At 37.3% G+C, this 24,501-nt stretch overlaps 4 protein-coding genes across 6 annotated transcripts; 1 reads left to right on the top strand and 3 right to left on the bottom strand.

The window, feature by feature from the left end:
• Positions 1-10: 10 nt before the first annotated feature.
• On the bottom strand, positions 11-4,745 carry klhdc2 (kelch domain containing 2). 3 transcript variants are annotated; one of them, XM_041971141.1, is made up of 14 exons: positions 4,643-4,745; positions 3,751-4,034; positions 3,585-3,664; positions 3,383-3,500; positions 3,141-3,253; positions 2,832-2,916; positions 2,598-2,681; positions 2,292-2,372; positions 2,117-2,175; positions 1,394-1,503; positions 1,236-1,308; positions 1,069-1,156; positions 927-979; positions 11-842 (listed from the first exon to the last, which is right to left on the bottom strand). In XM_041971141.1, the coding sequence occupies exons 2-14, from the start codon at positions 4,021-4,023 to the stop codon at positions 719-721; spliced, it is 1,341 nt and encodes a 446-aa protein (XP_041827075.1). In that variant the 5' UTR covers positions 4,024-4,034; positions 4,643-4,745; the 3' UTR covers positions 11-718. The 3 variants fall into 3 exon arrangements, with proteins under 3 accessions (XP_041827075.1, XP_041827076.1, XP_041827077.1); XM_041971142.1 differs by lacking the exon at positions 4,643-4,745 and adding an exon at positions 4,502-4,588; XM_041971143.1 differs by lacking the exon at positions 4,643-4,745 and adding an exon at positions 4,124-4,142.
• Positions 4,746-5,127: 382 nt separating this feature from the next.
• pole2 (polymerase (DNA directed), epsilon 2) lies at positions 5,128-9,994 on the bottom strand. The gene is made up of 19 exons (XM_041972090.1): positions 9,882-9,994; positions 9,279-9,379; positions 9,088-9,163; positions 8,632-8,709; positions 8,376-8,469; positions 8,201-8,275; positions 7,978-8,061; positions 7,779-7,835; positions 7,642-7,690; positions 7,448-7,520; positions 6,837-7,009; positions 6,664-6,753; positions 6,394-6,448; positions 6,239-6,298; positions 6,080-6,157; positions 5,806-5,914; positions 5,527-5,703; positions 5,356-5,423; positions 5,128-5,260 (listed from the first exon to the last, which is right to left on the bottom strand). The coding sequence occupies exons 1-19, from the start codon at positions 9,950-9,952 to the stop codon at positions 5,242-5,244; spliced, it is 1,587 nt and encodes a 528-aa protein (XP_041828024.1). The 5' UTR covers positions 9,953-9,994; the 3' UTR covers positions 5,128-5,241.
• A 3,426-nt stretch (positions 9,995-13,420) lies between these two features.
• On the top strand, positions 13,421-20,060 carry LOC121631742 (kelch domain-containing protein 1-like). The gene is made up of 14 exons (XM_041972792.1): positions 13,421-13,550; positions 13,822-13,939; positions 15,090-15,160; positions 15,304-15,421; positions 15,604-15,716; positions 16,344-16,431; positions 16,656-16,739; positions 16,819-16,899; positions 16,995-17,053; positions 18,817-18,926; positions 19,009-19,081; positions 19,183-19,267; positions 19,388-19,440; positions 19,737-20,060. The coding sequence occupies exons 2-14, from the start codon at positions 13,832-13,834 to the stop codon at positions 19,879-19,881; spliced, it is 1,188 nt and encodes a 395-aa protein (XP_041828726.1). The 5' UTR covers positions 13,421-13,550; positions 13,822-13,831; the 3' UTR covers positions 19,882-20,060.
• On the bottom strand, positions 19,937-22,372 carry LOC121631745. The gene is made up of 3 exons (XM_041972793.1): positions 21,607-22,372; positions 21,371-21,429; positions 19,937-21,063 (listed from the first exon to the last, which is right to left on the bottom strand). Exons 1-3 carry the CDS (start codon positions 22,102-22,104, stop codon positions 20,982-20,984), a joined length of 639 nt encoding a protein of 212 aa, XP_041828727.1. The 5' UTR covers positions 22,105-22,372; the 3' UTR covers positions 19,937-20,981.
• Between the last annotated feature and the right edge of the window lie 2,129 nt (positions 22,373-24,501).

Here is a 24,501-nt window from a genome sequence, read left to right as displayed (position 1 = left end):
TTTTTTTTTAAACTATTTTTCCCATAGTCTTCCTGACATGTTGAAAGATTTACATTTTTTTCTGGAGAAAATGAACAAAGTACTCCTCAAAAAGAAACCTGAGAACAAAAACTAACTAGTAGTGTCTCGTTTCTACCATCCAAGCTAGCCTCCATACCGTTCCACAGTTTTACTCTTCTTGGGAAAAATCTGAACCTTGAGAGAAGCGCTGGTTTGAACCCTGTTGCTCGTTTGCTAAGCAAACAACCACAGGGGTAGTTCCAGCCACAGTAATTGCAAACTGCCATCATATTGAAATCTTCACAGTACAGACAGAAAATTCCATTAGTGGGAGCAGATTGTCCCAGACACTGATTACTGCTGGCCAGTGTTGTGCTGTTTGCAGTTGCAAGCTTACCGAAAGTCTTTAGTCAACATTGTTGATTGGGATTTCTTTTTTTTTCTTTTTTTAAACATGAGATGCAGGGATGAAATGCTTTACAATGCTTTTCTGCCTAGACGAGGGAAAAAAGAAAAAAGCAAAGACACCTTTGATGGCTACAAATATGTAGCTGTTCACTATTGCTTAGAAATGTTTCTTTTGCAAGTGTCCTCACAGTAAACCAATGCTCTAAAAGGACTGCCTGCTTTCAGAGAAACACATTGTGTCACATTCATACATACACTCCTGTACACAACTCTGAAATCCTCTGGAATACAATACTTGTGTCCTCTGAACCTAAGATCCCAGTGTGTTGACACGGGACATTCTCTGTTTGAGGCTGTGTAAGAGGTGTTTAGGCAAGCAGTCCCAGTAGCAAGACAAACGCGCCCTGTTCTGCAGAACCGTCTCCATGCACAACCTGAAGAATGGGGACAGGTACATATCAGACTAGCAGAGTATAAAAAAACAAATAAATTAAGAATTTGCATCTGCACACACTCACCGAACTAATGATTTGGGCTGAACGTTGAAAACTAGTAACTCATTGCTGTGAGCCTGGTATAATAAAAAATAAAAAAGTCAAATTTAATGAGGAAAATAAAAAATAAAGACCATGACAAAGGCAGAATTTATGTGCAGCTTACAGCTCTGTGATGGGACAGAAGATTGTTGGCACATCCTCCGAAAACAAACACCTCTCCATCAGGACCAGAACATGCTGTGTGCCACAGCCTGAAGTACACAAACACAATGTCAAATTTCCAGACGAAGGCTGTTCTACAAGCCGCTCACAAAAAGAAGAGATAATTACCTGGGGCTCTCTGTGTGATTGTGTTTGAAAGGCTTCCATTCATTCTTGCTTACACAATATAGCCAAGCATCACCTGGAAAACAAAAAGAGCATCTCTATGAGAACAGGCCGTGCATGGAAATGATCTACTTCCTCTCAATATCAAGCATCTGACTCACTCAGCGTGTCTCTCTCTGTGGTGAAGCCTCCGAAAAGGAAGATATGGTCTGATGACACAGGTGTAAAGGAGTGCCAAGAGCGGCCCACGGGACCCTGCTGGGGAACGCTCCTATGAAGCAGATGGAAATCAGGTTAACAGTGTTTTGACTTTCAAATATTTTTTGTCTGAATTTATTACAAGAAGAGGAGGAGACGTTCATATGAAATTGTGGGAAAGATTTCCAACTTTGGCTGCAAACTAAAATAATAACAGAGCTAACAGAGTCTCATTTTTTACAGAAGGGAGAAGCTCCAAGTGGTTTTCAAAAGTAAACTCTTTATTCTGTGCAAAAATACTGTCTAATGCAGGGGTGCCCAAGTTCAGTCCTCGAGATCTACTATCCTAGAACTTTTAGATGCAACCCTTCTCCAATACACCTGCATCAAATGGCTCAATTCCCTCATCCACATGTCATTCAGCTCTGCAGACACCTGGTTACGAGCCATTCATTTGATTCAGGTGTATTGGGGAAGGGTTGCATCTTAAAGTCTCAGGATAGTAAATCTTGAGGACAGGACTTGGGCCCCCCTGGTCTAATGTTAACAAGTTTTTGTTAAATTTATAACTACAGCTGATAGCAGCACAGTGACTCCAATCTATGCAACTACCGTTTTAATGCATAAACCTGAATTCTTTTACAATGTAATCACTACACAGGAAAAGAGGATTGATTAGCGCTTACATTTCATGCCACTCCCATGTGTCCAGGTCAAGGTAGTACAGGTCATTTAGTCTGTAATTCTGTTGACCAAGAAAGAAGTATTTGGGGTTGTTTGAAAGGTTCATTTTTTATCATTTTTTTACAAAGAAATTTACAATAAAGTGGTAAAATTCACTCCTCTTTCCCCCCTGCCCACCTTGTATCGTCCACCGAATACGTAACCTCTGTTGCCGACTGTAGCACAAGCATGAGCTGCTCTGGGTGACGGTGTGCTCCCCTACGTCCCAAGATGGAGAAAATAATTATTTTTCAGTGTTGTTTATTTCAGCATACCAAAAGAATTTTTTTTAATTACATCTTTTTATATTTTAATTTTGATAATACATAAACTGGATCTTTAATCCTTGTTTCTAGTTGTTTCTAGTATAATTGTAAAGCAAATATGCTGTGTGAATGCATTTTCTTTTTTATTTTATGTAATAATTTATAGACTTATTTTAACCTGAGTGATAGGTTGGCTCCATGTGGATGTCTCCAGGTCCAGGATGTGGATGTGATTGTTCCAGCCACGTCCGGGGCTGTCCCACTGCATCAACGAAAGCAATAACAACAACAAAAGTGACATCATCTTTACAGAAGGCTGATACTCCAGCTCTAGACTTTCTAACTGTACAGCAATTAAACAGGTATATTTTTTATCTTTTGTTAATTATGTGAATGAGATTAGTTTACAAACCATGAAAGAAGATGATTCATCATACTGAAAAGTCCCTCGATGAGATCCCTGTGGAGCATAGCCATAGCCCCCGAAGAATATTAGTCTGCAAACATGCAAGTTCACACAAAATAACTTAAAAAACAGCTCCCATTGATCATGTGCAAGTGCTGTACATATTTACCATTATATTCTAACAAGCCCAAGCAAAGGAAAACATAACCATATGGATTTAAATGTAGATATTGATGAATACATTAGTGGATCAGATGTTAGCATAAAACATGATGATGAAGAAAAAAAAAAAAAAAAAAAAAAACCTCTCTTCACCTGTTCTTCTGAACCCAGCACCCTAATTTGTCTTTGGAAGATGGAGGAAGTCCTTTAAGATCCCTCATTTCTTCCCACACAAGAGTGGGAGCCCTTAGCGGCAGGCGGTAGATCTACAAAGTAAAGCACAGAAAGTGTGATCTCTAAACAATAACCAGCATCTAAAGGTTGTAATAAATTGTAATGAAAAAAAAGTAAAACTGATGGCAGAACATTTGCTTAATGCAATACAAAAACTGTACCCTGTTTGTGTTTCCTCTGGCGTGATGACCACCAAAAAGATGGAGCACTCCATCAACACACACGCCACAGCTGCCCGACATTGATGTGTGCAAGTTACCTCCTGCTACATGCTTTGTCCTGTAAGCATTTACAACATTTATTATTATTTTGTGCTCTGAAATTGATGGCAGGATTATTCATTTGTGAAGCAGGTGTTCTCACCACACGCCTGATTCCATGTTGTAGGTCCAAATTTCATTTCTCGGCAAATATAAGTCAAAGAATCCATGGTTCTGAGCGTTCTTGATCAGAAGGAGAATATAACTTAGAAAATTACAGAGACAATGTGAGAACACAAATATAACAAAAGTTTACATATGGGTCATACCTTGTATCCACCCCACACATACATGATGTTTCTATCAACTACAGCTATATGACCGCTGCGCTCGGCTGGGGCGTCCAACTCAAATGATTCAGATGCTTCCGTGTCCACTGGCTGTTCATCCTCCACCTCATCATCTTCCTCTTCCTCAGCCATATCGTCATTTACCATCCAAACAAACAACCTGTCATCTTCATCTCTATCAGAGTCATTCTCGTCTTCCCCAGCAGGCAATTCTCCTACAGCTTCCTCCATCTCTGCATTTCTTTCTGCCATGTCAGCTTGTCCTGTCAAGGAGAAAGAGGAATCAAGCTGAAGCTGATGCGACTATGCAAATGTTTACAAAGATTTAAAGTTGTATCCAGACTAATTTTACCACATTTAAAACAATGTATACGTCTCCCAATCCAGCCTTCAGCGGGACATTAAACAAAAGCGTACAACATTTTTTTCCTGTGCAAAATGCATCATTTCCTTTTACTTTACTCTAAACTTTTTTTCTAGCTTAGCTTAAAAACTAATTTGAACTCATGCATCGTTGGCTAGCAACAGCACTGTTACTGTTGACCTACTTTGACAGATTAACTATATAGGTTACTAAGTCAACATTAGCAGCTAGCATGTCTTTTAAAAGCTACGTTGAAACTAACAAAACGTCTCGGCTATGTTATTAAGATGTCCTTATAAATGCATCCAGCCAAATAACATTGGTGGAGCAAGAGAGGAAATGACAGCCGTCTGTTGTTTTGCTTACCACTGTTAGCTTAGTAGTTTACCAAACACTCCCACAATGTCGGGCAAGTACCGAGCTCAATTATATCTACAAGGCCCATAACCAATTTAGTAAACATTTCATAGTCTCCGCCGAATGCATTCATATAAGTTATAACCATACCTTTCTAGATGTTCAATTTTCCTGAAAATGTCCTGTATTTGAGCTTCCCAAGCACAAGCCCCCAGGAAGAAAAACCGGAAATGGTCGACTCATTAAAGCGGAAGTGATGCAAACCATTATTTCGCCACAAATGGTAAATCTTTGAGCCGAGCAATGGGTTTTTCTTTTATCTATAGTGTTTTAAGGGACTCCCAACAGCCAAGTTTCAGTTTTACAAAGTAACCCAAGATTGTCACATAAATGTTTAATAATTTAGACTTTGAATAGCAAAGATAAAAAAGGAATAAAAATTTAAAATGTGGTGCATTCACGTACAAAAGTAATGGAGAGTTCTGGCCTGGCGTACACAGGTTTGTGTATTGTAAAATTTGGTGTATCTTCGTGGCAAATAAAAGAACATTTTTAATTAAAAAAAGTTGTAATGTTCTTTGATTTTTGTTATGGCATTTTATTTAAACCAAAAAACAATTCTGCAGACAAACAAGTAATTATGGTCAGAATAAAACCTTTATTATTCCAGAAAACAGATTTATATAGTTATTTGATAAGTTATTGTATACAAGTTGAAACAGAACTGCCTGCAAAATCCATTATCTTCCTTACAGTCCTTGAAGTTTACTGTGAAGAAAAGAATAAAACAAGCATGAATTTAACCACAATATTTATTTTGAGCAAACCAAACAGGGAAGTAAAACTTAAAGAATGTGTCCCACCTGTCCTCGACAGTTCTATTGGATGGATAGTACACCTTAAATGAGAAACCACTTCTTGGGAATGAGCCCTGCAAGAATATATATATATCAGTGATAAATCAAAAAAGGTCATACCAAGAAAAAAGAAAACAAAAACAACATGAATTATAGTTTGCTTCTTCTGTTTCATACCGGGTTGACACAAAGACAGTCAGTGTTGGTGATGCTGAAAGGGTCGTACTTGTCCGCGAAGACAATGACATCAGGCACTGGATAGACACGCAGGGAGTAGTCGTAGGCCCAGAACACAGGACTGACATACAGAGGCAGTGGAGTCAAGTGACCCTGGGACAGGATGGTCTTGACAAACTAGAGATGAAGAAAGATAAAGATCTGAAGACAACTAATAATATTGTATATTAGTGATGACTGATGTATGAGCAGGTTTGTTTAGACAAAAACTGAACTCACATGGTTTGGGATGTCAAGATTATTGTTGGGTAATCGGACACAATTCCTGCACATCTTGTTGACCAGGTCTTCTCTGATAATTACGATCTCTTGGCTGCAGTACTGAACCCTGACAAGATTGCAATAAGATCTTTTTTTTTTATTGTATTTCAGTCACAACACCCTCCAAGTCTTAGTTACATCCATATGTTAGTTTTATGTATATCACACTAACTGGCTAATTTAACATTTGATTTAACATGTAGTAACCGTCTCATATAGTGGCATTCCTTACCTGCATGGGTTGGTTGTGAACACAGAGAATGGCACCCGCTGCGTGAACTCCTCCGTGATGTGTTCTCCAAAAGGAGGCCTGAGGAAAACATAATTATCTGTAGCTGTATCTGCAAAATCTTTCAGAGTTAATCTAGAAGAGATGTCTCTGAAGGCTCACCGTGGAAGGATGGTGCTTGGACCAGGGTCCTCAGGGCCAGGAACAAAAACAAAGCGACTACTGCAGGTTTAGGATCAACACATTTAAGTCAAATACTGAAGTTTCAAAAGACAAATACAATCCACAACAGACAAAAAGGGGATTTTATTTCCTACCTGCTGTGAATGCTGGGGTATGCACATATAATATCAGCAAGAGCCTTCAGGGATTCTAAAAGATTAAAAGTTGATAAGCATTTCTGGTATGTTTAGTAGGTTGTTTTTAAGTATTATTAGTCCTATGTTACTTTGCTTGTAGCTACAGGCAAATCAGTCATATTTTTATAAGCATTTCTCTTTTTTGGTGCAGATTTACAATTAAAACTATACTCCATATTACTACTTTAAAAGAAGTTTTAAAAAAAAAGAATCAAAGAAAAGACTCACCTTTGAGTGACTTAATCTGTGTTTTCCCATATGGGGCAGAAGAGAAGTTTCCACAGAAAATGAAACATGTGGGAGGCATGGCAGCATATCCTACAAAATAGAAAAAGACTTAACAATTGGACAAGTATTTAATCAAGTATGTATTCTTGATGTGAAATACTGCAATATCACACCAGAAAACATGATGTTGAGTTTTTCCATCACTTCCACATTGTCCAGCCAGACATCAGAGACAATCACAAACATGGCATCTTCGTTTTCCTCCTCCAGCTGCTTCAGCTTGGAGGAAGCTTTCACGGAAGTGTTGGATGGACCACCAAAGAAGTTAATGTTCCCATAGTATGCCCTGGAATTCACGCAAGAGTTAACGTGTAAGGTGGCAGAAATACATACCAGTTAGCCTAATAAAGCTACTTAATATTTACTGTGCTTTCATAAGAAACGGCAACTTTTGTACATGTAAACAAATTTTGCAAACTTGAAGCATCCTCTGATGAACACTTAATCTTTACTTCAAAGTTAAACTGACATATTGCTTTGAGAGCACTGCAAATGTAGCTCTCAAATGTAGATCTCATCAGCCAACTGCATTAACTAGATATAAAGCAGTAGACTTCATTTACTCCAGTGGCATTTTAACTACTCAAAGAACAACATGGTAAACTGACTTAGATGTGTCACACTGAATAGGTGCTCCTAACATGCTGACACTGAGAAGAACACACATAGAAAATGTTCATTTAAACTTCATTTCTACATTAAATGTTCCACTGACTCCACTAACCTTGTCGCGGATGAAGGTTCTGTTGGTGGGAACCCAAAGCCATTGACGTGGAACACAGAGTCCTCATACCAACCTGCAGCACAGAGAACAAAGTTCTTCTTTAACACCAGACATTAAGAAATATATTTTATTTAGCTTTGATCATTCTTCATTTTCTGTACCTCAGCTGCAGCAGTTATTAAGATTAATCTTACCTTCAGCCAATACAAAGCAGGACTCTGTGTACAGGCCATTATGAAACTGGTGAGAGCAGAATCAAGGACTGAATCAATCATAATTTTATGTGTATAAAACACTTTGTTGACAAACTCAGAAGCTGTTCAAAGGATATTGCTTTGGACATGTCCAGCTGTATTGTTCCACTTGGGTCCTCCAGGAAAAATTTACCCTTAAAAAAATGTACAGAAAATGTTTCATAAACTTGATGAAAACTAAAACGTTTTCAAATAATAAATATAGAGTACCAGTACAGAGCAAACTTTTTCTGTCATCTTTTTAGAAACTGACAATTACAAGCATCCTTAACTGACCTCTTTCAGTTGTGTGATCATTCCCAGTACGATCACCTCTCCCAGTTTAGCAGTGCTACCAAGCAATGCTTCAATTGTTCTCAGCTGGAAAAGACAAATACCAGCAGGAAAAAAAAAGATGAATAAAGTGAATTAAGTAGATAAATGATTTGCATAAAAGATAAAATAAAATTTTATACATGCTTAACTTATTATGTAATTACATTGTTTTTGGACTCTATACCTGGAATTTGTTTTGACCCTCTTCAACAGCAGCTCCTATTGCTGGTGGGGTGAAGAGCTCATGGCGATGTGTACGCTATAATAATATGCCCACATAAATACAACAGGCAAACTACATGTACCAGAAAAAGCACCAAAAAGAGAGGGCTGAGCATCATGAGTGGGATGTTACTGACCTGTTGTAAGATTGTGTAGCGCTCCCTGAAGAGTTCAGCTTTGTCTTTGGCCAAACCACACAGCCTGGGGGTCGGGTGGCTGGTCATACTGATGCTGCATTAAAAAGCCACAATAAAAACAGTTGCAAATAACTGCATAAAACAGGTTAAGGTTGACATGTGTATACAAGTGTATGTCAAAGCAGCTGCAGTTCATTTAAAATTAATTGTACTGATTCAAACCCAAAGTAACTAAATGAACAGACTCTTTACTCACGGTACAAACTTCTTCCTCTCCACACTGTAAATGTATCTGGGCACATCAAAGGCTCCAATGATGTTGAAAACATTATTTCTGGAAGAGAGTTATAAGCAACAATGTAAAGTAGTGGTTTCAGTATTACTCATTATGATGCCAAACATTTTTATCCACACTAAATACACAACGTATTACATTCTAAAGGTGACTTAACTTTTCATTGTTGTTTTCAAAAATGCCCAGCAGATACTTTTACTGAATAATCTGCATCTATACACAACTACTAAGATATATATTCAGGAGGTTAACTCATGAATTGAAATGAAAGGCATCAAGATTAAAATTGCACAATTTGGCTGAAAACTTTACAAGAAGAAGAAGAAGGAAAAAAAACAACTTTACACACAAATATAAATTTACCAGACTATAACAAGCTAATTACTAATAAGAATAGTTAGTTGCAACCCCACTTACATGGCTTCATCACAAGACTGAGTACAGTCCTGCACAGCACTTTCCACCACAGACTGCTCAATCATGCTAGAGGACACTGTTGGAAAATACACGATGGTCAGAGCCTGCAAACATTCAAGGCACTAAACACATATAGTGTTGCATTAGGCAGACTGCAGTCATTACACAGTATCTTGTAGTGATGCACTTACATGGCTGCTTTTCCACGGCATCCAGGACCTTTTCAATAACATCATCTAGTTCAGCGTGATCAACAGACTCCAACACCTCTACAAGGTACTTGCTGGATTCACTGGAGCACAAAACATCATGACCATCAAAGACAGTTTTCACATCCTATAAGTGACAATATTGTTTCTGTTTTGTAATCTAGTAAAAACATTTCTTGAGAAAAAACCTGTGCTCACATTTGCTACGAACGGGCACTCATAGCTTCTAAAATGTCTTCAAATGTAGGCTTTTAAAAACATATCTAAAAGGATGGAAACTTGTCTGAATGTTGTACTCGATGTCAAAGAACTGACACTAGTTAAATTAAAATGAAATCACTGCAGTATTTTTCTTGTTCACGTCAATTAAAATCCACCACATACTACTACTACTACTAATAATAATAATAATAATACACAACTATCTTGTCCATAATAGTGTACAACAAAAGACAGTTTCCCAGTCTGTTCCTGCTTTTGAAATTGCTGTTGAGTCGTTCAAAGTTTTCTAAAAGGCACGTTTGACTGCAAAACAAATGTTTAGAAAACAAATTTTACCAAAGAAACAATGAAAACAATACATACGGTCGCAGTATAAACCCTCTCATTTTAAAGGCAGCAGACACTTTTGTCTTTATTTTGCGAGCAACATCCATGATTGTTTCTATCCCAGCTCAAGCTTTGGCGCTAAAAGTCAACTTCCGTGTTTGTGGCGTCACTTCCGACCCAGCGGTCCATCAAAAATAAAAGTCATTTCAGGGTAAAGGATGTACAGTAAAATACCTGCTGCTTTGAGCAGCAATGAATCATAATATAGACAGAAGTTGTTTGAGGAATCATTTAAATGCGCGATTATCTATTGAACTTAAACAAACATTAATATTATTTATGAAGTTTGAACATTTTCTGAGTTTATCTGCAAACTCACTCTGATTTATTTGTTCCACCCATGTTTAATAGGGGTGTTCTCACCGCAAGCAGTCGGATCTGAGCGGGTCATCCGGCTTTAAATGGAGAGAAAACTCAGCCCACCTAGTTGCTCGGTTGGGGATAAATGGTGCGGTCCCATTGTAAAAGACGCACTCCATGGACTTGGCGTCGGTTTTAGTAATATTTATATTGATAGATGAACTTATAAATCAAATTATGAAGACGCCTTTATCTGTTTTTATAAAGTGGTTAATTCCTCTAACTTCTTCTGTACTTTACATAAACCCAGAACTAGAACTCAAAATAAACGACTACATTTGCTATTTTACTTTTGAGGTAGGATAATGTCAGCTTTGGATGATAAACTGCAGTGTGGTGAGAGGGGAGATTTGACCATTTTGTGTCAAATTTTCCTATTCATTAAGACGACATTAAAGATCATGGGTCACGTGATACTGCTAAATAATCTTATTGTACATGTCCCTCTTCTGTAATATTCTGTATTGTTTTCTAGTAAACTGCTGTTGATATTGTAAGACAAAGTAGGTAACGCAGTTGTGTTCTACAATAACTACAACAAATTAAATCTTCATATTTAAAAAAAAAACAACATTTCCAGGGTTGACTTTCTTTGTAATGCAATAATACAGAAACTTACAAAACATTTTTCCATTATTTCAGCAATGTAACCCTTTACAAAGGTTTTACCAGTTCAACAAAATACAGTTTTCATACCCCCATGGATCAGTGGTGACGACTGTAATATGTTCTTTTCATAAAATGAGCTAAAGCCCCAGATAGCAACTAAGGAATGAGTTATTTAATACAGATCAAACACATTTTTTTGGCTTTAATTAGAAGGGGCTCAAACATAAATTCAGTGGCAAAGGTGTGTTGTATTGAAACTTCACAGTTCCTGATCTCAGTATCTCAGAAGCAGATAAAGATTCTCGTGCAGACTCCCACATCTCAGTTTTTACAAATTGCATACAAAGAAGGCAGTTGGACCATTTGTCTTGGTTCTAGAAAATACCTAAGATTACTGCTGATGCTTCTGAATGATATGGGCTCCAATTTAACCTTGTTTTTTCCTTTTTAAAAGAAAACTATTTACTATGGGAATGCTTTCTAAATAGATGCATGGTTGGAAGTTGAGCCAATGGACAGACCAATGAGGAGAAGCTGGTAGCAAAGAATTTACTATTAAAAAAAGTATTTTTGTTTATTTGAATTAACGCTATTTAGTTTTTTTTTAAAACAAATATTACACTTGGAGAAAATAAATAAATAAATAAATAAATAAATAAATAAATAAATAAATGCAGACAAAGCAAAAAGTCACAGCTTAGGTGGAAAAATTTCGACAATGGACAGTTCAGTGATAATCTGTTATTTTGACCCAGCTGACAGTAAACACATTAAAGGGAAGATAAACAAAAGATTAGTTGTGCTCCTTCACCTTGAGATAAATTGTACTGCAGAGTACATAAAGAGAGAAGTTACATCAATGACAATCAATAGTTTTACTGACTGTTGTTGTGCTCTCTCAAACAAGCTCAACTATTTCCAATTTTTCTTATTAAAAAAGTCCCAAATTTTGAAGGTTTTCTTTTCTTGTATTTTTATTAGCAGTACACACACACAGAAACTGTGCACCAGGATAGCAGTATACTTGCGTAATGAGTTATACTTTTAAAATAACTAATTCAGTTTTTTTAAATTTTTTTTAAAATCTTTACTTTAGAAATAAAAATGGACACTTCAATGTGAGAGGGTTTATGAGGATTATATTGCAAATAAAATGAAAAACCGTAAAATCCTGTCAGTTTCATCTGCGCCCTCCTAAACTTCTCAAGCAGCAGAGAATATTTTTAAACCTTCAAAGAAATAACAGCAGTTGCTTGACAAACTTAAAATGCAGTGTAAGGTATAGTCTTAATAAATGTTATTTATGCAGCAGAGTGAGGAACAATTCCAAATATACTATGAAAACTTTCTCTCGATCTATTACATTACCTGTTATTATAACATATATATGCAAATTTCACAATCTATTCTATGGTAGGCACTCTTCCCATAAAATGCACATACAAAATCTTACTTAGCTGTAATAAAATGCAAAATGTTTATCATGTTTTCATTATTAAACAAAATATATTGTTGCACCTTACAGAACACTGAAAAACCACATGTACTTTGCACTTTTATCTTCTTTTATTTAAGAAAGTGCCTTGCTGCTAAATTTAGCAGCATACTGTGTTTGAAAATAAAAACTTGACCAAATGATTGTCAAGTTTTCAGCAAAGACAAGTCAACTGCAAAGGGTGGAAGCATAGCCAGTCACATTCAGACAGCAGATAAGGAACCAAAGATGCTTCTGTTGCTCCTGGTTTCTATGAACAGTGTTGATATTGTTAAATATGAATTAGGTAAGCGTGAAAGCGTGGGGCTGGGCTTACATCTAATGCTAAATTTACACAGGAAACTCATTACATTTAAGCTGTTACTCCATAAGGTGTTTCTCTAGGAATTTTAAAATATATTAAGCTGTAATTACTTCAGTCAAGTTTAGGTCAGGCCACTGCTTTGGACATGTCCAGCTGTACTGAACAATTCAGTTTGACAGTCTTCTTTTTGCAGAATGACAGAGCCACCCAAAACAAAACAAACAAACAAACAAAAGTCAAATTAACAAACAAACAACAAAAAAATTAGATGACATAAACACAAATATTAGAAAGATTAAAAAAAAACTTTTTTACAAAGAAAGTGCAGCAGAACAGTCAGATAGCTTGAGCAAGTATACCATCAAAGCCAATGTTGTACAAACAAAATGAATAAGTTTAAAAGCTCTGTTGTATCTGGGAGCTGCAACTTAAAATGTGCTTTCCACCTTCCTCACACATTTCATAAGTAGCTGGCTGGTAAGTTAAACACAACTTAATACTGCTTAATAACATTATAAACTTCAAGCACAACGTTTGTATCAGTCATCCAAACTAGTAATTTCTTTTGAAGATATAAATTAAAGATAAAGCAAAAATGGTTTATTTTCAGATTTTTTTAAATTATTATATTATATTATTTTTTATTATGCCATATCGCCGCAAATTACAAACAGCTTGTGCCGTCTTTATTGATTATTGAATGGGAGTTTTATGTTGAAAGGGGACGAAGCGGAAGTTGTGTGTTGTTTGCGAGAAGTGTTTACACAGCTGATGGCAGAGCAGGAATCTGCTGTTTTTGCTGAGGAGCAGAAGGTTTCTGATTTTGACAGCATGAGCAAAAGAAACACAATAATTGGAGATGTACTGTAGTCTGTGGGTATGTTATAAAGTGTTTTTGTTTAGGCATTGTGGATACAATTTACATTTTCATTAAGTGTTGTTAGCTGTAAGGAAACCGATTTAAATAGAAACCCCATTAATTAACTGTATTTTATCTCAGACTAATGACAGTTTAAAACCTCGTCCACTGTCAGGCTTTAGCTCTCCGTTTTACCTCCTAACGTAAAACTCTATCGTAGCTACATTTAAGAATAAATAAATATATGTGATTTTCCACTAAATGGCGTGTTTGCTTTTTGTATTTACAGGAGAGCAGAGATGGATTCCGCATTTGAGAGACACTGCTCGGAGCTGGCGGCCCGGGAAAGGAGCGGACACACGGCTGTGGTGGTGGATAACCTGCTGTATGTGTGGGGAGGCTACATGGTGAGAAATATGTAAAAACATGTTACCAAACGTCTTATGTAAGTTCAACTGTGCGTCAGACACAGTGGGGAGAAATATGTACAATTTACCCTAGAACTGTACTGAGATGTTGAGGCTCCTACTGGGTTGTTTCTCTTACATCAGACTCTTACATACTTAAGGGGGCAGTATCTCACATTTTACTTCCCTGTAGTAATAATGACAGCTTTTTGTTCTCGCTTTCCATTAGTTTGTTAAAATATTGTCCTTTGTTACAATACACTAGACATTTTAGTGCTGTCATTTCATTTGAAAATCCTTTAAAATAAATTGTGAAGAAATTTGTCATGAATTTAAGAAAACATACACGTAGTGAGAGATATTGTAGAATAAAGTATAATAAGCTGTAGTATACTGTGTGCTGAAACCATGCTTGGTGTTATGCTTCCAAAAGTGAGATTCTCACCATAAATGATGTATTCTGGCTGAGTCCTATCCTAAGTTAAATTAACAACATGTAGCCTTATCTTTTTTTTCTTAAAATAGAGACAATGTCTAGACATTAGTTACAATGGCTCTGAATGTTCAAAACCTCAGGGACCCCCTCTGCTCTTTGGGGACCCCCTTGGGGGATCGTGGACCCCAGGTTGGAAACCACTGGTATAGAAGAATAAAAGTAAAATATAATTAAGTATGTGAATAGACCATTAGAGAAATAATAAATTAATCAGATCCATATGTATGCTGCTGACTTATGAGTGCAGTGATATATCAATAATAATCGACTAACACGTTTAGATTTTATGTAGTTATTTATGTACTTTATGTATCATATGAAACATCCCATACCAGATATTTTTTGCCAAAACAAACAACTTCTAGTTATACATGTTTGAAATCAAAGAGTAAAAACTAATGTTTCAAAATTGCCCAAATATAAACCAAAAAAATCTGTTTGCAGCTACAAAGTCAGTTTCATTGGTTTATAAAGGACTTTTTTTTCCAACTGGCAACCCTCAATGAAGCTGACACGGAAGCTGCAGACAGCCATCTATCATATTTTGTGTTGTTTTAATATAAATGGGACAATGACACTGTTATGATTGATTTAAGATGTATTACTGTGTCCCATATTTATGTCATTGTAATAAATATGATTCATTCTTCACAGTCAGTCGCTGACGAGGAAGTTTTCCTTCCCAGTGATGAAATCTGGCAGTATGACCTAGAAGCTGGTATATGGTAAGAAGACACAAAGGAAATTCCTTCTGCGCTTGTATTGACATGCACTTTCCTCAAGTTGTCCGCAGTGACTTCTGTTAAAAAATGTGTTATGACAGAAATGAATGTTGTTCATCCGCATTTCTTTTTCTTCATTTTTGAAGGAAGGTGTTTCACATGACAGGCGAAGTTCCTCCATCCATGTCTGGGACCTGTGGCTGCTCCCTGAATGGACACATGTACATATTTGGAGGTTGTGACGATAATGGACAGACCAATCAGGTGAGAATGGCTGAACTTGCTGTCCTACTACACCCAGGGATACAAAAATATATACAATTATTGAATAAATAACACATTTCCAGGTTTCAAAACTAGTTTGATTCTGCACTGTTTACATATATGTACAGGAGCTGTATCAGTTGCATCATCAGTCACCAACCATCATGTTTGATTTTGAACAGATGTACCGTGTTGACCTGACAGACGGTAAATATATGTGGAGGAAAATCGTACAAGAGTTTGGTTCCTCTCCTTCACCTCGAGATAAACTATCCTGCTGGGTTTACAATGGAAGGTAAGAAAATCTGCACTTCCAGTACATTGTTGTAATAAACTGCTGTTCCATCATTACTGCTCACAACTTTGTACCAATCAGATTTAGAGGATTTAAAACTGACACTTGTGTCTTCTGAATTTGGTTAACAAATCTCTCTTTTAAAATAAGATAAAATTTATCCCATAGATGAAAAATTTTAATGTTACAGCTGCCAAGAAAAAAGGTTGAATTCTTAAAAACATTATTAACAAAAATTTCAGATGGTAGAGATTGGAAATATTGCATTGTTAAATAGAAGGGACTCATTTAATTATTTTGTAGAAAATACATAAATTCACCAACTAATACAATAAAAAATAATGATTTATTAAAAAATATTGCACCAGTGACTGATATAGTTGAAAATGAGTGTGTAGGAGAAAAATATTTGTGCTTGCTATGTCAGACTGGCATTGAAAGATCTCTTGAAGTGTTTCTTCTTTGCCATCTTTTAATATTTGCAAGAATTAGGATGTTAATCTGTTTAATCAAATGTCTTATGTGGTGACTTGGAAATGAGAGCAAATTATTTGGAATTCCATTATAAACCAATTAATTGTGTTTACCTAATGTTAACTTCACTTATTTTTGTTGATATTTTTCCAGGCTCATCTACTTTGGAGGATATGGTCACAAGCTGCTGACTGATATTAACAACAGGAACAGAAGCTTTATTGTTGATGAAACATCATGGGTAATATTTTTATTGACTGTAAACACAGCACATCGAATTTGGCTTTTTATTATTATTACAACAAAGAAGACCCTGACCAATTTCACCATCTGTTGACATAATTATAAAATTATTATTAATGATCAATAATAGTCTAGAATGCATCAATTTTATGAGAATAATGTTATAATCTATAAAAAAGAAAGAAGAGGACTGTTTTTTGTCCCTAACCTTTTTCTTTTCAGGTGGAAGATGTGTTTTGGGGATGGAACAATGAAGTTCATGTATTTGACCCCACACAAGTCAGTTGGTGTGAACCACAAACCCATGTAAGTGCATCACTTTCATAATACATGATATCAGAAAATGGTAAAGGAAGTGTTTTGACTTGGCAGTTTTTATTTGCAGGGTCGTGCTCCAGCTCCAAGGGCAGCCCACGCTGGTGCCACACTTGGATGCAAAGGATACATCTGTGGAGGAAGAGTCATGGTAAAAGGCCTGCACTGCTACTATTATGCCACTGTGCATTAATACACTGATCAAAGCCAGCTATAAGTTACTTGTGCTCTTCTTTTTTAATGCAGGAAACCAGGACGAGTGATATTCACTGTCTAGACCTCGAATCATGGACATGGTCAGAAATGTATGTTAAAACCTGCTGGTGTAGGCCAATATGTACAGTGCCTTGCGAAAGTATTCGGCCCCCTTGAACCTTGCAACCTTTCGCCACATTTCAGGCTTCAAACATAAAGATATAAACTTTAAATTTTTAGTCAAGAATCAACAACAAGTGGGACACAATCGTGAAGTGGAACGAAATTTATTGGATAATTTAAACTTTTATAACAAATAAAAAACTGAAAAGTGGGGCGTGCAGTATTATTCGGCCCCTTTACTTTCAGTGCAGCAAACTCACTCCAGAAGTTCAGTGAGGATCTCTGAATGATCCAATGTTGTCCTAAATGACTGATGATGATAAATAGAATCCACCTGTGTGTAATCAAGTCTCCGTATAAATGCACCTGCTCTGTGATAGTCTCAGGGTTCTGTTTAAAGCGCAGAGAGCATCATGAAGACCAAGGAACACACCAGGCAGGTCCGAGATACTGTTGTGGGGAAGTTTAAAGCCGGATTTGGATACAAAAAGATTTCCCAAGCTTTAAACATCTCAAGGAGCACTGTGCAAGCAATCATATTGAAATGGAAGGAGTATCAGACCACTGCAAATCTACCAAGACCCGGCCGTCCCTCCAAACTTTCGTCTCAAACAAGGAGAAAACTGATCAGAGATGCAGCCAAGAGGCCCATGATCACTCTGGAGGAACTGCAGAGATCTACAGCTGAGGTGGGAGAGTCTGTCCATAGGACAACAATCAGTCGTACACTGCACAAATCTGGCCTTTATGGAAGAGTGGCAAGAAGAAAGCCATTTCTCAAAGATATCCATAAAAAGTCTCGTTTAAAGTTTGCCACAAGCCACCTGGGAGACGCACCAAACATGTGGAAGAAGGTGCTCTGGTCAGATGAAACCAAAATCGAACTTTTTGGCCACAATGCAAAACGATATGTTTGGCGTAAAAGCAACACAGCTCATCACCCTGAACATACCATCCCTACTGTCAAACATGGTGGTGGCAGCATCATGGTTTGGGCCTGCTTTTCTTCAGCAGGGACAGGGAGGTTGGTTAAAATTGACGGGAAGATGGATGGAGCCAAATACAGGACCATTCTGGAAGAAAACCTGTTGGAGTCTGCACAAGACCTGAGACTGGGACGGAGATTTATCTTCCAACAGGACAATGATCCAAAACATAAAGCCAAATCTACAATGGAATGGTTCACAAAGAAACGTATCCAGGTGTTAGAATGGCCAAGTCAAAGTCCAGACCTGAATCCAATCGAGAATCTGTGGATAGAGCTGAAGACTGCTGTTCACAAACGCTCTCCATCCAACCTCACTGAGCTCGAGCTGTTTTGCAAGGAAGAATGGGCAAGAATTTCAGTCTCTCGATGTGCAAAACTGATAGAAACATACCCCAAGCGACTTGCAGCTGTAATTGGAGCAAATGGTGGCGCTACAAAGTATTAATGCAAGGGGGCCGAATAATATTGCACGCCCCACTTTTCAGTTTTTTATTTGTTATAAAAGTTTAAATTATCCAATAAATTTCGTTCCACTTCACGATTGTGTCCCACTTGTTGTTGATTCTTGACTAAAAATTTAAAGTTTATATCTTTATGTTTGACACCTGAAATGTGGCGAAAGGTTGCAAGGTTCAAGGGGGCCGAATACTTTCGCAAGGCACTGTAATTTACCATTAGACAGAATTTGGCACATAACATCTATGTTATGTAAAGAATTTTCTTTATTCCTTGGCTTTTCATAAGTGATGTTATGTTTTCCAGAATCCCACTGTCCAACACCCCAGTGGGCAGATCATGGCATACGCTCACGGCAGTGTCAGATACAGCCATGTTCCTGTTTGGAGGTCTCAGTGTAGACTGCAAACCAATGAGTAAGAAAATGCACCCTCCTTTTCATCCTCCTTTGGTTATTTTATGTTGCGTTATTTTTTCAGTAATAGTTTTCCTCATTAGGTGATGGTTGGTTGTTTGATGCTGAAACAAAGAAATGGAGGGAGCTTGAGCATCCCTATAAGAATAAGCCCAGGTAACAGCTTATAGTTTCCATTTATAACTCTAAATAAGACTTCACAAGTGCTGCTGTGTATTGGGAACCTATTTAACGTAAGAGTGTTTCTGCTTTCTAAGGCTGTGGCACACAGCATGTGCCAGCAAAGACTCTGACGTGATAGTGTTTGGTGGAAGTTGCGACTACATCCTCCTTGTTGACACCGTGAGTATCACAGAGACATGAAGAAACTGAAACAGATGGGTTGTTACACAATTCAATTTTGTGAATAATTTGAAGTCCTAAATGGATCTCAGATGACTGACAGTGGATGTTTCTTTTCAGGGACACTGCAATGAAGCACTTGTTTTCCAGATGCAACCATATCCTCTCTTTAGGTAAAAACACTGGTTTACCAGACTATAATGCTGGATTTTATTTGAAAGAGCAGAAAATACAAGTATTTTTACACAGCAGACACATGTTCTGACTCATCAAACAGATGAAATTAAGAATAACAAGACTCTGCTGAATTGTGTGCTGCTTATCAGTTATATAAAATCCTCTTTTCTTGCCCTGATGTGCCAAGTTTTTCATAAGCTTTGTAGTTTTTTACGTTATGTTACCTTAATTATAAAATTTCTCACCCAAAATAGAAATCTGATCTGACACCTTTTTTCTTACACCTTGACAGGATTTGTGAGGATTACATTGCAAAGAATGTGAGAAACTCTGAGAGGCTCAGAAATCAGCTTCCTCTTCTACCTCCCAAGCTACAGAAGGCACTACAGAGGAGAATATCCTTCTACAGGCCTTCAAAGAAGCAGAATAACAGTTAAAAATAACTTAAATGGGAATAAGAATGCTTTATCATATGCTTTTTACTTTGGGGGGACTTTGGGAGGAATATTTTATGTTTTATTTTATTCTTTTAAGATATCTATTATTTTATACAGTTCTTGCCAAAGCACTCAACTGTCCATTCAATAGCTGTGATTAATAAATAAGCTATTAAAAGGTTTTCCTCTTGTGTTGATTTTTAGACCACTACATTACTCAACAGAGGGATTTTGTGGAGAAAAAAAGGTTAAACACACACATAGCCTGATATATATTTTTTTATCAGAATATGTTTAATTTGTAGCACAAAAATGTGTAAAAATGTGACACATTCAGTATCACGCTCATGTTCTATCACTGCTCTACCACTAAGTGGCAGAAAGCCTTTATTTTTTATGTTTAAATATGGCTGAAGCCTGTCAGCAGAAATGCAGCTGGGCAAACTGACTGAATGTTTGACTGAAAGTCTCTCTGGTGCCACAATTTTCTTTCATAAGTCTGGAAAAGTGCAGGAACTATGATCAAGAAGGAAACCTTGAATAAACATTCCCCACTCATACATTTGCAGGGTTGCCATGCATGACAGTTTTAAGCACCGCTCTGTACTGAAGAAGTGTTTACATAAAACCCCGCCAAAAAGCCAGAATGGAGCTCCTCTGCACAACCATGTAAAACTGAACATAAGCAGTCATAGAATGCTTCATTTAATCATTAACAGTTAAAACCATTTAAGTAATGGATAACAAATAAGTGCATGCTCAGAGGGATGGGATGACTTGACACCCTGCTGGTGCAGATAACAAACCAAGGAGGCCGACGTCAGTTAACACCCCTGGTTAGCACAGGGAGAACCTTCTGGCATCTGTTTCTCTTATATGGCTGCAGTTACACAGCTTTATGTTGTTAAATAACACTTAGTCAAGGGTGACCTGTTGAATCCAAACAATGTTGATGTACAAATGGGCAACCCAATGTAAAATCATGCAGTGTTCTTTGGTAGATGAATTTAGTCAAAACAGCCTTTAAGAAAAAAATCCTTTACAAATTGTATCCCATGTGACAACAGGAAAGAGCATTTGTTTGGTTGGAGAATTAAAGGTCAACTAAACTCTCTCTCAATTGTGTCCATCAGTTCCTCTTCTGATCCATCATACAGGATGACTGGCATGGTGAGAGAGGACCTGGGGCATAGAGAAATATGTTAACAAAATGCTGATGAAAATCAGAGCAAAACCAGTTTTAAATGTGCACTGTTGTTAAGTTTAAATACATAGTCTTGAAGTTTTTCTTGTGTTTCTTTAGAGTTGATTAACAATGACAGCCACTTGATTGTTTTGCCCTGCCAGCAGCCACCTGACAAATCTGATCTGCACTGACAATGATGGGCGGGTATTTCGATCCCTTTAGGGAGAATTTGATCCGACTATGCTCGTTTTTTTTACTCCACTCAGCTTAAAAATTAATTATTTAGTAGAGCTGTCTACTTACGCTTGTTTTTCGGAAGTGGGAACAACTTCCAACGAAGTCCCTCTTGTCAAGGAGAAGGACTGACAAAAGCCAGAGTGAAGAAAGGACATTGTTTTTCTCACTGAACAAGAAATCAGTTATTTATAAAAAACATTTTTTCTTTGTAATAAAAGAACATAGTTTAAAAGTGAATGAATCCAAGATGAATCCAAACAGTCTGGCAACATATCAAGCAGAAGAAAAATAAAAAAGCTTACTTCGTGCTGATTTGAGCTCTGAATGGTGTGTTGTCTTAAGCGCGTGAAGGCAGAATTACTTCTCTTGTTTACATCCTTTGGCACACAGTGAAAGACACGTGGCTCCTCAGCTCTGAGCCGAGAAGCAGAGCTGTCGTCGCCCTCGGTGTCCTCTTGGTTTAAGTGGCACAGTCCGTACGTTTTAGATTTGATAAAAGTCTTCTTTTGCGAAGTTTTCTTAACAGATGCTTTCTCTCTTTCCTCATAATCTGCCAGAACTGTGTCTAGTTCTCCATGAATATCATCGTCCTCCCCAGAAAGCTCAGAGTCGTGCCCTTCGCTGTGGCATTCTGGCTGCGCGCGGATACGCGCGTTGCGCAAAACTGATTGTATCTTCAGAGGCTTGAATGAATTGCTGTCCTGTTTGGATGAAGCGACTTTGGAAGCTGTTTTGGTCACGTTCACTTCGCTTACGCACACAGGTGCTACTTTCTTCCCTCGGCTTGTACCGGTGCCCATGTCCGTGCGTCTGGCAAAGTCAAATGTAAAGTCCTGCTTCCAAAAATTATCCCTTGGGCGCAAAACTAATCTCCAATCTTGAATTCTAACCAGTGCAGATAAAATCCTTCAGTCTAGTTACTTTTAGGTTAATGATTTGAAGACACACATTTAGGTAAAAGACGTTTTTGAGACCGGTTTTCTTTCTTTCAGATGCACCGTGGAAATCGTCTCCATATGTCCACAGAAAAACTTAAGTCCGGCCCGTCTAAACTTTCTAGTAACTCCCATCAAGATGCGAAACTGTGAATGCGTTACATAACACAGCTTAGCCAAAGACCCCGGGGAGAAAACCCCGCCTTCTTACAGGGGAAACACACACAAGAATCTTTGCCTCTGCCTTATTTTTTTTTCTTTTCTTTTAAAGCTTTACTAGAGAAAAATATTAAAGTCCAGTTTTGGTCTAAAAATCCAGCCATCCCGATGAGTGATAATTAGTTTATACAAGGATTTATTATGAACATGCAATGGCTAAATAGGGCAATTAGCTTGATATATCTGAATCACATTAGAAAAAACCAACAACTTATTGTACTTCGCCGTTCTGCTAATACATTTTATTGTGGTAAATGTGGTCCAGAGTGAATGAGTTCCTGCCAGCCCGATGCTACAAGCCCACCAGTGACAGATTAAGACTTGAGCACAAGAGAGGGGGCATTCCTGTCCAACAGCTTGAGCTTCCCAGAGATTCCTCAATAAGCTTTTGTTTGGTCCACTTGCAAATACAAAAGACAGCAGGAGCAGCTCACTGCCAAAGCTGTCCAAATGAACTAGGACAAAAAAAAAAAAAAAAAAAAAAGTTGTTTGCAGTCATTCATTACTGCCTCTTTCTCGGTCTTTCTTGCTTACGTGCGTGTTTACATGTGTCCATGTGTGCCAGACAGCTGTGCAACCTATTCTCTCTGGAGGATGACCAAGTCAAAGCCACCTGTCATTTAAACAAATGTTTTTTTTCTTCTAAACTGTGAATGTGAGTGAAAAATCTGCCTGTAAGTTCCAGATGTTTCATTATGGAATTTCCTGCTTTACTGTTAGATTTCTGGAAAACATACTGAGATAGGAATGTTGAGATGAAGACAAAGAAAAATACACTAAATGAAAAATATAAAAGATAGTTAGACATACATACATTTGAACTACACATTAAAGCCTCTGTCATCATCATCATCATCATCATCATCATCATCATCATCATATCCATTTTAGCATAAATGCTGCTTGTTTATAATCTTCTCTCAACTTTAAACATTCTCTTTGTGGGAAAAACAGCCTGTGGGAAAAAATCCTCCTGATTGTTCACTAATCTCAAGATGCAAAGTGCAAATTTAGTCTCCAATAAAGTCCTAAATGTCATTCATCTGTTTAAAGTACAAAAGTCTTATTTCTGGACAGTAACCTAATGGTAAAGTAAATACAATTAATTCTCGTTGCGATCTGCATCACCAAGACTTTTGTTTTTGTTATTTTCAATCTTTAGTACTGTTACTCTCTGCCTGCACCAGTGTATCATTAAAAAGATGAAGCAGCCACATCTGGAGAAAACCTCAACAGCTTCCAGACGAGGGGGAGGATCTGCCACGAGATGGAAGCCACGGCCCAGCTCGCTGCATAGCTGTGGTTTCTCTGACTTCTGCCACATTCAAGAATACCCCTCTAACATGAACGAAGAGCCGAAGGGCTGCAGGAAGTATTTCTGCGTGGCTTCAAACTCTAACTGGGCAGCACTGCAAAATCTTTTGCAGATACAAAAGTCTTTTGTTCCCACTAAACAGCAGCACAGCACATGTGAGAAATTTAGATTAGTTTGAGTCAGCAGCTAAATTTGTGGAGTAACAAATAAAACTGTTGTTGTCATGTTTGAGTGTGAAGGAAATAAAAACTGCCATATGTCTATAAAACAAATCTCTAGAGAGTATTTAATAAGCCAGCTGCCCATGAAAACACATTCCAGTAAAATTGCCTCATACCCTACCAGGTAGATAAATGATGGATTAAAAAGGAACTACAACATGTACAAACATCTGACTAAATACGAACATTAGTTATTCTTTAAAAAAGACACACTCAAAAGGGGGAAAAAAATGACATAAAGCTTAGACCTTCACGTGTTGAAAGTGGCTTTTATACTAAGAGACGTAATGAAAGCATAATAATGTGACACTAAAGTCTCAAAAGTTACTTTGTGATATTATAAAGTCATACAGACAATTTTTTAGGCCAGAAAGTTGAATTTATCTAATATTTAATTAGTCATTTCCTATGTTTTATATACATAATTTAACAGTTAAAGAAATGCATCATATGTTCATTTGTTTTCCCACTGCAGTCCAAAGCATTTTTATGTGTCATGGAGTTTTG

Source organism: Melanotaenia boesemani, chromosome 20 (assembly GCF_017639745.1).
Source record: "Melanotaenia boesemani isolate fMelBoe1 chromosome 20, fMelBoe1.pri, whole genome shotgun sequence".
Classification (NCBI taxonomy): domain Eukaryota; kingdom Metazoa; phylum Chordata; class Actinopteri; order Atheriniformes; family Melanotaeniidae; genus Melanotaenia; species Melanotaenia boesemani.
This window is presented reverse-complemented; position numbering and strand designations above follow the sequence as displayed.

Coding starts and splice junctions, on each gene's coding strand:
- klhdc2 (XM_041971141.1), bottom strand. CDS start 4,023: ATGGCAGAAAGAAATGCAGAGATGGAGGAAGCTGTAGGAGAATTGCCT. Junction 3,665..3,750: donor ATGTGTGGGGTGGATACAAG/GTATGACCCATA, acceptor CTTCTGATCAAG/AACGCTCAGAACCATGGATT. Junction 2,682..2,831: donor ATGAATCATCTTCTTTCATG/GTTTGTAAACTA, acceptor TCGTTGATGCAG/TGGGACAGCCCCGGACGTGG.
- pole2 (XM_041972090.1), bottom strand. CDS start 9,952: ATGGATGTTGCTCGCAAAATAAAGACAAAAGTGTCTGCTGCCTTTAAA. Junction 7,010..7,447: donor GAACCTTCATCCGCGACAAG/GTTAGTGGAGTC, acceptor CGTGAATTCCAG/GGCATACTATGGGAACATTA. Junction 6,158..6,238: donor CCAAGCACCATCCTTCCACG/GTGAGCCTTCAG, acceptor TGTTTTCCTCAG/GCCTCCTTTTGGAGAACACA.
- LOC121631742 (XM_041972792.1), top strand. CDS start 13,832: ATGGATTCCGCATTTGAGAGACACTGCTCGGAGCTGGCGGCCCGGGAA. Junction 13,940..15,089: donor ATGTGTGGGGAGGCTACATG/GTGAGAAATATG, acceptor CATTCTTCACAG/TCAGTCGCTGACGAGGAAGT. Junction 16,432..16,655: donor TTGTTGATGAAACATCATGG/GTAATATTTTTA, acceptor TTTTCTTTTCAG/GTGGAAGATGTGTTTTGGGG.
- LOC121631745 (XM_041972793.1), bottom strand. CDS start 22,104: ATGGGCACCGGTACAAGCCGAGGGAAGAAAGTAGCACCTGTGTGCGTA. Junction 21,430..21,606: donor AGAGCTCAAATCAGCACGAA/GTAAGCTTTTTT, acceptor GGCTTTTGTCAG/TCCTTCTCCTTGACAAGAGG. Junction 21,064..21,370: donor CCCACTTCCGAAAAACAAGC/GTAAGTAGACAG, acceptor TCTATGCCCCAG/GTCCTCTCTCACCATGCCAG.